Source organism: Octodon degus, unplaced genomic scaffold, assembly GCF_000260255.1.
Source record: "Octodon degus isolate 3935 unplaced genomic scaffold, OctDeg1.0 scaffold00037, whole genome shotgun sequence".
Taxonomy (NCBI): domain Eukaryota; kingdom Metazoa; phylum Chordata; class Mammalia; order Rodentia; family Octodontidae; genus Octodon; species Octodon degus.
The window spans coordinates 7,884,268-7,895,325 of NW_004524613.1; the positions used below are offsets into that span (position 1 = coordinate 7,884,268).

Here is an 11,058-nt window from a genome sequence, read left to right on the forward strand (position 1 = left end):
AAGGGCTAGGGATATAGCTCATTCTTCTGGAGGAGTTTTAATCCCTAGTCCTAAAAAACTTAGAAACGACTGCTTTCTGTTCCCTATTTCTGTTCCTTCAGCCTTTTAAATTTTTATTTTTTGCCTGTGATGCCCAACTCTGCTTATTTGGAGCTCCTGATCCAGTAAAAGCCAGCTAGATGTTTTATTTTATTTATTTATTTTGAGACAGGGTCTCACTATGCAGTTCAGGCTGGCCTTGAACTCGCGGTTATCTTGCCACAGCCTCCCGAATGCTGGGATTATAGGTGTGTGCCACTATGCCTGGAAGACGGATATTTAGAACTCAGTCTTAGCTCTCTGAGGGTCCCCAGGAGCTGGCTCGTGCTCTTGGCTCTCACACCCTTCCCCACTCCTGCCTGCACTGCTTGAGCTGCCCAGGCTGGGCTTGATAGTCCTCCTGTGATGTTCGTGCTTTGGGGCCTTTGTGTTGGGTTTGTCTGGAAAGTTCTTCACCCACATGCTCCCCAAGCCAGCTCCCACTCTTCCTTCAGGTCTGCACAGGTGTCCCGTCATTGCTGAGGCCTGCATATACATAGACTGGAGATGCCGTGGCCTCTTCCACATCCCAGGCTCCTCTTCTGCACCTGGTAATCATCTCACAGTCTGTACTTGCTTCTTTGTAGCATCTTCCCCTTTAGAATATAAGGTCTGTAAGTTTAGAGATTGTATTCACAGCTGTCTCCCCAGTGCCTAGAGCAGTGCTATGGTGGGTGCTAAATGGTGTCACTTACGAATGAGCAAGTGATTGGTGATTGAAGGATGTTTGGCCCAAGCAAGTGCTAGGAGCATTGGTTAAGAGCCTGGTTCTGGGCCAGCAAGATAGCTCAGCAGACTAAGTGCCTGCTTTGGCAAGCACAAGGACCAGAGTTCGATGCCTAGTCCTGAATGTTTTGCCGGACCCACCCCCAGGGTGTGCTGAATCAGTGACGGAGTCTGGGCATGTTGGTGCACGTCTGTGATCCCAGCACTGGGGAGGTTAAAAACAGGAGGATCACTACAAAATCGAGCTGCATAGTGAGACCCTATACCAAGTACATTAAAAAAAAAAAAAGCCTGGTTCTGGGCTGGAGTGCCCAGGTTTGCACTTGAGCCTTCTCACTTGCCAGCTGTACCTGGGCAATTTCTGTCCTCCCCTCCTGGTTTGTAACTATGTAAAACACATAAACAATTAGGCTGATAATAAAAGTAAATGGAAATGCAGACCATTATGGGGGAATTTTATTGTACATACAAAGGAAAAAGTAGGTTGGAAATGAAATAAGATTAACTGGATCCAGTTGTGTGTGGGGTACCAGGGGCCCAACCTTAGACTGGAATCGTCATCCTTGGGAATTGCGCCTGCAGAAAGAAAAAGAGAGTGCGGTGCAGAGACATCATGGGGGGTAGATTGTGGAGGGTAGATTAGGGCAGAACCCCTGGAACGAGGGTGGGAGGTGCTCTGGGGCAGGAGCTGAAGCCCAAGTCTGCAGGCAAGGTGGAGCAGGTCTTAGCCCCTGCTCTGCCAACTGCTCCTACTTAGACCCTGCACTGGTCACTTCCCAGACAGGATAGGCTTTCTCCTAGCCAGACATTCATCACTGCCTGGCATATGTTGATCACAAATTGAAGCATTGACTATACTAGAACTTGATTAAGTCCTGGTTGCCATACTACATTATCAGTTCTGTGACAGCAGTGGCCACCATCATCCTGCTGATTCCCAGCCCAGAGCCTGGAACATCATGGTCACTTGGTTGGCTTCTCCAGGGTGGGACAGTGGTTGAGCATGAACCTCAGCTTCCTCCTGGGACTATGAGGAGGACACAGGGTGTGAGTTGTGCACAAGTGTCTGATGCTGCGCTCTGCTCTGCATTGCAAAGGTCTAAGCACTCATTCTTATTTCATGTTCTCAGCTCACTAGTGGTACCCTGAATTTCCAGTACTTGAGCTGGAGGGGACCACGGCTGGAGCAGCCTCCAGGCCCCTTCCAGTGAGCTGTGTGAAGTCTGTCGCTTTGAACCTGCAGACCAAAGCTGCCTTCTTAGGGTTGGCTTCCCTGGGCTGCTTCTGCCTCGGGCTGTTCTGTGGGAGTCATAGCAGGTGAATCCCAGCATGAGAGGTGCAGCTTGGCATCCTGCTTTGAGGCAATATAACATTTCTACAGTTGTCACCTTCAGAACAGACCTTAAAGGTGATCAGAGCTATCCTGCTCCTGTTCTTGTTGAGGAGGATATGAAGAAGCTGCCTACCACTGTGGCTGGAGTCGGTGGCAGAACCAGGCCCAGGCCTGCATCCTGCTTCTCACCAGGCTCTCACCCTCCTGTTTGTGGCCTCCTGCTGTTTGGACCACCATAGACTGTTGCTGGGGAGATCTCTGGGCTCTCACTGTTTGATTACGTTTGGAAGAAGATAAGGGAGAACACAGAGAGCTCTGCTGGGAACCAGATTTGCTTAATAGTTTGGTGCAGAAGTGCTTGGCACAGCCATGCTGGGACACACTTGGGCTTATGGGAAAATCAGACTTCAGGACTAGGGACACAGATCAGGGATAGAGTGCTTTGGTCTCCCCTGGGCATTGCCCTGGGTTTGACTGTCAGCAGCACACACACACACACGCACACGCACACGCACACACACAAAAACAAAAAAAAACACCTCTAGCAATTTTTCTCCAATTACCATAACACTTGTGCCATCCTTGAAAAACTTCAGCAAAAAAGTGGAATGTTGCATGAAGATGCTCCAAGGAAACAATGCAGGTCTTGGGCTTGCCAGTCCCTTACTTGGGCCCACCTGCAGTCCTTTCTTTGCCTCCTCGATAAAAGGGCAAAACTCCTGCCTAATCTCCCCTGACTCCTGATGGAAATGTGAGGGCCATGGAGATGGGAGCTACTGTCTCGATTGTCTCCCCCACCAGCGACAGTGTGCCTGTACATGCTGGTTTGTCATGGGGGATAGGAAGGCCAGCTTGTTTTTGGCTTTATCACTTTGTGAACTTGGTGGACGATCCAGGAGTGACTTCTCAGGTCATGCACAGCATGGGACACTTGTTGAAATTCAGGTTTCTGGGACCTATCCCAGAATCACTCGGCGAGTGGCATTTCCAGGGCCAGACTTCTGACTGCGTGTTCATGCAGCAGGGCATAGCATGCAGTCGCAGCCCCATCTCTCCCCTTCCCCTAGCCTTTGTGTGGAAGAACACACCTTGTTCTTGGTTTACTTGGTAAGAGCTCCACACCTTTGGAGAGGAGAGATTCTTTACCAGGCAACCCCTGAGAAAGGAAGTGTCTGAGGTCCCTAGACACACATGTGCGCACACACTCATCCCTACCTGTGCTTCTGCAGCAGGGCCACCAGCATGCTGTCCAGTGCCACCTGCTTTTGGTCTGTCCACACACTGTCCACCTGGCGGCCAAGCCGTATCCTTGCTCCTTGCTCCTGGTTCCTATCTCTGCATGGTTAGGAAAAGAGAAATAATTTAAGTTTGTACTGGGTAGGTTGTGGGTGGGCAGGGGAACATCTCTATGCCTGCTCTGGTATCTGATAGTCTTCCACACAACTGAATTAGATTCAGTAACGGTGCAGTGTATATAATAGTGAAGGGGAGAAAACACAAGTGTACACAGTTACAAAACTGTCCTCGCCGATTATTAATTGGGCAGATAACAGGTTAACCAAGTGATCAGATCCACCAATGGGACCAATGTCACTGAGAAGGACACATCATTATATCTGTGAGTGCATGACCTGGATCTGGGATGCCTCTAACAACTAAAACATTAGCCTTTTAGTAGTCAGAAAATTCCATGCCATGGAAGGCAGGGGAACTATTTCAAATGAAAAGAACTAGAAAGATATAACTAAATGGAAAGATACAACATAATCCTGGGTTGGATTCTGGATTAGAAAAGGAAATAACCGTTGTATTAGATTTTGGGACAACTCAAGCAATCTGAATATGGATGATAAAGTAATTATACTGTGACTGTGTAAGGTGATGCCCTTTGGTATGTCCTAAGAGACACATGCAGACATAACCTGAGGGAAGGATCATGGTGACTGCAATTTATATTCAAATGTTTCCCAAATTATGGATAAAGATAACAGAGAGTAAGGAGAGAGCTCTCCTCAAATGGGAAAGGAATCAAGAAATGGAGGGAGGTAAGGGGTGGTGGGAAGGGGATGGAAAAATAGGATTTAGAAATGTTATGTTCATGGACCAACTCCACACAAGGAATGCAAACATTACATACTGAAAACACGTACTAAGAAAAATAGGAAGAATAAACTGGGCATGGTGGTATTTTTATGCCTGTAATTCCAGCTCTCTGGGAAGATCACAAGCCTGGGCAATTTAGTGAAAGCCTAACTCAGAACAAATTTAGGGGCCAGGGAGATAGCTCAGCTGTTCAAGTACCTTTCTGGCAAACACAAGGACCCTGGTTCGGTCCCCAGTACAGCATGCAAGGCGTGCCAAGCCAGCCTGTGTAGCAAGGCCCTGTACCAAATAAATAAAAGATTTTTTAAGAAATTTGGAAAGGACTGGGACTATAGTCCAGTATAAAGACCCTAGGTTTATAACATGCCTAGCACCTTGAAATTTTTTCTAAATAAAAACTAAAAACTGTACAAGTTATAGAATCAGGCTATTGGGATCCTAGCTCTGCCATATTTAGGATTAGTGAATTTGTATGATGGGGTAAGAATGCTAACTTTGTTGAGTTGTTACAAAAATCAGAGAAGAAACAGAATCGTGGCTCACACTACACAGGGCTTCCTGTGTGCCAGGCACAGTGTACACATCCTTGTGTGCTGGCACCAAGTCACAATGAGAGGGCACTGACCAGCAGCACTGCTACCATTGGAGTCTGGCCAAGGGAGGAAAACGTACCCAGTGGTGTGGAAGAAAGACGAGGTTTGACATTGGTGCCCTCCTGCTGTGCAAAGCTCAGAAATGACAGGCACTACGTGTGGAAAGAGACCAAGCTTGGTCCCTGGCCTCCAGCACTGTCCTCCCAAAGTCTGATGCATGGGGATGGGAAGGAATCCCTGGTGCTTCTGCTCACCCCTGCTGCCGGCTCATGATGTCCTGGAGTAGCTTGCGGGCAGACAGCTGGCTCAGCACTGTCCGGTAGCTGTTGGTGAAGATGGCATCTGCGTACCGCTGCATCCTGCGGGGAGTTGGGGAGGGCAGGTGAGATGACAGTGAGGACTGCCCTCACCTCGTCTCTGCAAGCTTCCTCTGCTGCCATGTACCATTCACCCCCAAAGAGCTCAGAGCTTGCTGAACAGCCTCTGGAGCTCAGTGTGTGGTGCCTTCCAAGAGATGAACAATGGGCATTACCCAAAGAACTAGCAGGGGCCCAGCTGGGGGCTCAGTTCTCCATCTCCCTCTGCACTTTGCCCTTCCATCAGGGATGGCTCAGGGTCTGCTTACCTGAGGGGCAGAGAGAGGGGTGGGGAGCAGTGGGAGCCGCTGCTGAGGCTGAGGATCACAAAGAAGAGGAACACCCAGAGCGGCATCCTTCACCTGGGGTGGCGCCTGCAGGAGGAGGAGGGGACAGTCAGGTCCACCCCAGCCAAGGGTGTGCCCTTTACCTCCTGGGTTGAGGCCTGGGCTCAGCTCCATGACAAGCCTTGGTCTTTGTCCTTTAGAAACCATGGGGTAGGAAAAAGAGCTTTTGCCCTGGAAGTCAGACCGCCCTAGATTCGAGTTTCTACCTCTGCCAGCCCAGCCACTAGCTCTGACATCTTCATCTGTAAAACAGGCATAGTAAGGCTGCCCTGCCACCTCATTGAGTGAAACAGAAAGGCCAATAATAGTAGGGAAACTGCCCCTCGATGTAAAAGCACAAGATGTAGAAGTCATTCTCAGCTCAGGGCGGGGAAGAGAAAAGCACCTTCCCGTAGAACCTCCGAGTCAAACCAGGCAGTGTGGCACTAAGAGCAGGGAGCAGGGTAAAAACATCTCTGTCAGATAAGTTTAAGCACAGCTCCTGGCTCTGCTTTCACTAGCTGTGTCGAAGAAGCATGGCTTTACCTCTCTGGGCTGCCTTCCACAAGTTTCTCTGCCCATAAAATGGAGAAGGTAACGTCTCCTACATCGGATCCTTGTGAGGATCAGTGAGTGAGGCACCCTGGTGAGTAGTTGGCACATAAGGAACAAAACCTTTACTGTGGTCACCTGACGTTGATACCTCCCTGCTCCCCAGGATGGGCTCATCTTGCTTTGTTTTGGGTAGATATGGAGGGAAGGGAGAAAGATTGTAAGTCTTGCTCCGGATGTTAGATTTCACTGAGGAGTTTTAGCCCTGGAAGAGATCAGAGAGCCAGAATCTTCTCATAGATGATTCTGATCTTAATTGCTCTTAATCAAAGCCTGTTGACACCATGATCTTTGTATAGAGGAAAGAAAGGCAGTAGGGGACAGAGCCAGCTCGGCTGGGGAGGGGCAACCGAGGCTCTGTCCTCTTATCTGCAGGGCCTCCTCACTCGGCAGGACATCTGCTCCATGGAGATGTAGATCCATCCCCAGGCCCAGCCAGGACCGGAGAGGGCAGCACCCCTCTCCCCCCAGTGCTGGCTTCCCATGATGCCATTTCCTCCTCCTCAGTCTTGCTGAGCAGCAATCTCTCTAGGGAAGGTCAATGTTGGGGGAACCCACCTTGCTTTTTTGGGCTTATTGTCCCCATCAGGACATCTGTGTTCTCCAGCAACCCAGAGATGCTTTGGGGCCCCATGAAGTACCCAGGGTTCAGTGGTCAGCCCCTTTGGTGTTCATCACCACCTTCAGTTTGCCAGTTCCTGCTTGCTACAGTTGAGTAACAGGGAGCTCACTGCCTCCAAGCAATTCTATCTTATTTCCAGGTGGAGATTTTTTGTTTTGAGTGCCAGGGATTGAACCCAGGGCTGATCCTGTGGTAGGCAAGTGATCTGCCACTGAGCTACATCCCAGTCTTCGATGCTGTCCTGATGAAATTTTTTCCTTATTGTGTCAAATGCCCCTTATGTCACTAATATAATTATGTGCTGAATAACAATGTTTTGGTCAGTCACTGGCCACATATACAACAGTGATTCCCCAAGATCGTGCAGCCTGGTGATACTGCAGCTATTTTTAGCATGTGCTCACACTATGATGTTTACACTGTGATGAAACGGCCCAAAGGTGGACTCTGCCTGAGCGATACTCTACTGTTCTAGTAAGGACTGTGGCCAAAAAAAAGAGGAACCCCATGCATGGGCTTGAGGCTGCCTCGTTCATATCCACCTGCTGAGCCACCCAGAGCTACTGCACCTGCACCCACACGCCACATGTCACACCTTTCAGAGATTTTTTTTTTTTTTAGGCAGGATCTCATATGTATTGCAGGCTGGCCTTGAACTCACTATGTAGTCCAAGCAGGCCTCAAACTCATGACCGTCCTCCTGCCTTGGCCTCCCTGGTGCTGGGATTACAGGTGTGCACCATCACAGCCAGTCTTTTAGAAATGTTTTGTACCTCACTTTGGCCTTTGCTGCTCTGAGCAAGAGTCTGCAGTCTTCTGTGCTCCTCACACTGTATCACACATGGAGGTCCCTTCTCCAAGCTGGTCCAGGAGGCCTCTCCAGAAGTGAAATTTTCTTTTGCTTTTTTTTTTTTTTTTTTGGTACTGGGAATTGGACTTATGACCTCCTACTTGCCAGACAGGCACTATGTTGCTGAGTTATATCCCTGGCCCAGAAGTGGAATTTTCTTCTTCTTTTTTTATGTATTTAGTACAGTGTCTACAGGGTCTACAGGGTCTCACTTCACAGCTTGGATTTGTAGTAATCCTTCCTGTTTCTCAGCCTCCCAAGCGCTGGGATTACAGATGCGCACTACCTTGCCCAGTCTCAATCGCCACCCTCTCAGCATGCCCTGGTGGCGGGGCTGGCACAGCAGGCTGGGGATCAAACCCCTGGCCCCTAAGCATGTACTTTAATCCTCTGAGCTATCTGGCTGGCCCAGAAGTGGAATTTTCTAAGCAGAGAGATTTTTTTTTTTTTTTTTTTTTTAAAGAAGGGCCTTCTGACAAAATCAACTCCTAGGTACCTGCCTCCTAGAGGCAGCCTGTTTCTCTGTCTCTGGTCTTACTCTTACTCTGTCTCTGTCTCTGTTTCTATCTCTGTCTCTCTGTCTCTTTCTGTCTGTCTCTGTCTCTGTCTGTCTCTGTGTGTCTGTCTGTCTCTGTGTCTCTGTGTCTCTGTCTCTGTCTCTGTCTCTGTCTCTGTCTCTCTCTCTCTCTCTGTATTGGTAACTAAATTAGCGAGTCTTTGCTCTGAGCCACATTGCTACACCACCCCCTTTTTCTTAAATTAGGGCCTAGTCCAGGCTGGCCTCTCTCATGGTGATCCTTCTGCCTCAGCCTCCAAGTGCTGGGATTACAGGTGTGCACTGCCATGCCTGGCTCAGCCTGGATTTCTTGCCTTTTTTGCTTCTCATCTTGTAAACACCTGGACTTCTCCAGGCCCCTGATCACCTCACTCTGCTCCAGAAGCCCTTGGTTCTCACCTGCTCTAGAGTGAAGCCCAGACTCTTCTTCCAGTCAGATCTCTCCCTTGGTCTCACCTCTTTCCCTCTCCCTAGGATGGTACAAGTGATTCCCAGGCGCTGTGCCCTCCTGTCTGGCACCACACCCTCACCCTCACCCTCCACAGCATGCATCGCAATCTTCACAACAGAGGAAAAAAGCCAAGAGAGGGCCTTTTCCACAGTCCTCCATCAATTAGTTTCTGAGTGGGCCCTTCAGAATAGGCCCCAGTTCCATGCCAGCAGACTTCATTCACTCCCCGAGGCGGCGCCTTAGATACAATACCCCATTCACAGCACTCCCTATTCATGGGTGCTTCAGAATTCAGCACCTGCATGTGGGAAAGAGTTCTGAAAAAGCAAAACTTTTGCTCTTTGTCTCTGGACCCCTGAGGAAGTCAAAAAGGGAACAAACAGGAGCACCTGCTTGATGGGCACCTCCTCTAAGCACCTGGTTTGGAAGAGTTGAAACTGACCTCATCAGAGGGCAGATGAGGTTGAGAAGTATACAATCGGGCCACGCAAGAGGCACAACATAGTGTGTCCCAGTGGTGGCTCCAGGTATTGCAGCACCCCTGGCTATACAAAGCTGATTCATGGGATCGCCATATTCCACTGGGCCTAGAAAAACCAGAATGATCCAGCCTATGGTGAGGAAGGAACTCAAGGTATGTTGACAAGGACGAAAGAGTTATCCACAGACACATCCCACAAGGAGGTAAAAGTCCCTGGGTGAGGTCTTACCAAAACCTGCCAGCCTCACTGGAAGCCCCAGGATGACTCTAAAAGCATTTTGCAGTTTGAATTCTATCATCCAAAGTTCCAGTCGGCTTTCTGCATGTCTAATTCTGTGATTAGATAGATTGACAGTCTCTAGTCCTAGGGTAAGGGGCACCTGCTCTAGTCCTAGGGTAAGGGGCACCTGCTCTAGTCCTAGGGTAGGGGGCACCTGCTCCTCTTCAGCTGGCACCTTCTGCCGGCTCTCATGCTCTGAAAGCCATGAGAATTTTGCAGATATGCTGTTAGCAAATGACAAAGGGCAGGTCTCAAGTACCCTAATTAATAGGGCTACTTCTGAAAACCTAAGGGGGGACAAATTTTTTAGCCTTCTGAAATATTCTGCTTTGGAATTGAGAACCCCAAAGCACTGACATCTGGTTTAGTGTATAATCCACTTCAGGGGCAGGAGAGATGGCTCAGTAGAATAAGCACTTGCCTGGCAAGTGCAAGGGTGTGAATTCAATCCCCAGTTTTGAAAAAAAAAAAAAAAGACTATAATCCATTTCACTAGTAGTGGTCCAGGTTAAAGTAAGTCTGCTTGTGCAATACTAGAGATGGAGTCATGAGCCTTATGCATGCTAGGCAAGCGCTCTACCTCAGAATTACACCCTGGCCCCCAATTGAAATGTTTAATGAAGAAGCACTTGAGCTGTCTTTCAAAGGGATGGCATCCACCTCACTCCTGAAAAGGTTCGAGTCAGCTTATGGTAAAACAAAAACAAACACTTCAAAACCATTCAAGCAAGGATGAAGGGACAGGTGTGGACTAGTGTAAGGCTCTAAGGGCAGATGATTGTGTCTAAAATTACAGTGGCTGCAACTGAGCAAGAAATCAAAACATTATCAATTTCCAGGCAGTTATGTTAAATCGGTTCTGTCTGAGCAGTCGATGAGACGTATTGATTTCCACAGCCACTTGGCTCTCCAATCCGTGGCAGAACAACCTCCGTTGATAGGATCCGACCAGCTCCTGTCTTGCCTCAGAAGCCTGCCCCACACCCTGGAAAGAGCCCTGAAATCTCCCTCACTTCCCACACACTCCTGCAACATGGTTGCCTGCCACTTCTTCCCATGGTCACGGTGCCACACACCCGAGACAATCCCTAAATGGTGCCAACCATCAAAAGCATGTTTCAGAGTCCCTGGCAGGGGATTACTTTCCCCAGCACAGACTCCAAGTGTCCTCATGGTCCGTGGGCAAAGTGGACAATGACGAGTCTCTGCCTTGGCATCTCCTAGCTGGTGAGGTTATCAAGTTTTCTTGCTCCCATCCGGCCACCCCTTGCCAGCCCCTCTCACCTCCGCTGTGGCAGGTCTACGTCTGCTGAGGTGCCGCTCCAGTTCCACAGACCTCAGGCTGCCCGTTCTCTCTGACAGCTCTGCGACACTCTGGTCATTTATACCTTCATTTTCCTAAGTGTTGTCAGCGTCAGAGCAACAATTACCCACCAGTCAACCAAAGCACCAGTTCCAGCATCACACTCACAAACTCTAACAAGGGAAAGAAGTTTCACCCCCTGCAAATGAAGACTCACATTGAACCTTCCCTTTATCTTTGAGGGAACAAACAAAATATAAAGCTGTAGCATGATTGGGAGAGAAATAGAGTCTAATACTGCTACTGTAATCATTAGAGAGCTTATAACAGTAAACCAGAGAGGGTTTTTTGTTCTCGGAGGTGAAAGTGCCTTTTACAAAATACATTA

At 48.9% G+C, this 11,058-nt stretch overlaps 1 protein-coding gene across 1 annotated transcript; it reads right to left on the reverse strand.

Annotated features, from left to right (window-relative positions):
• Positions 1-1,330: 1,330 nt before the first annotated feature.
• On the reverse strand, positions 1,331-6,259 carry Ghrh (growth hormone releasing hormone). The gene is made up of 5 exons (XM_023714799.1): positions 6,206-6,259; positions 5,459-5,563; positions 5,088-5,192; positions 3,353-3,472; positions 1,331-1,380 (listed from the first exon to the last, which is right to left on the reverse strand). Exons 2-5 carry the CDS (start codon positions 5,542-5,544, stop codon positions 1,362-1,364), a joined length of 330 nt encoding a protein of 109 aa, XP_023570567.1. The 5' UTR covers positions 5,545-5,563; positions 6,206-6,259; the 3' UTR covers positions 1,331-1,361.
• Positions 6,260-11,058: the final 4,799 nt, after the last annotated feature.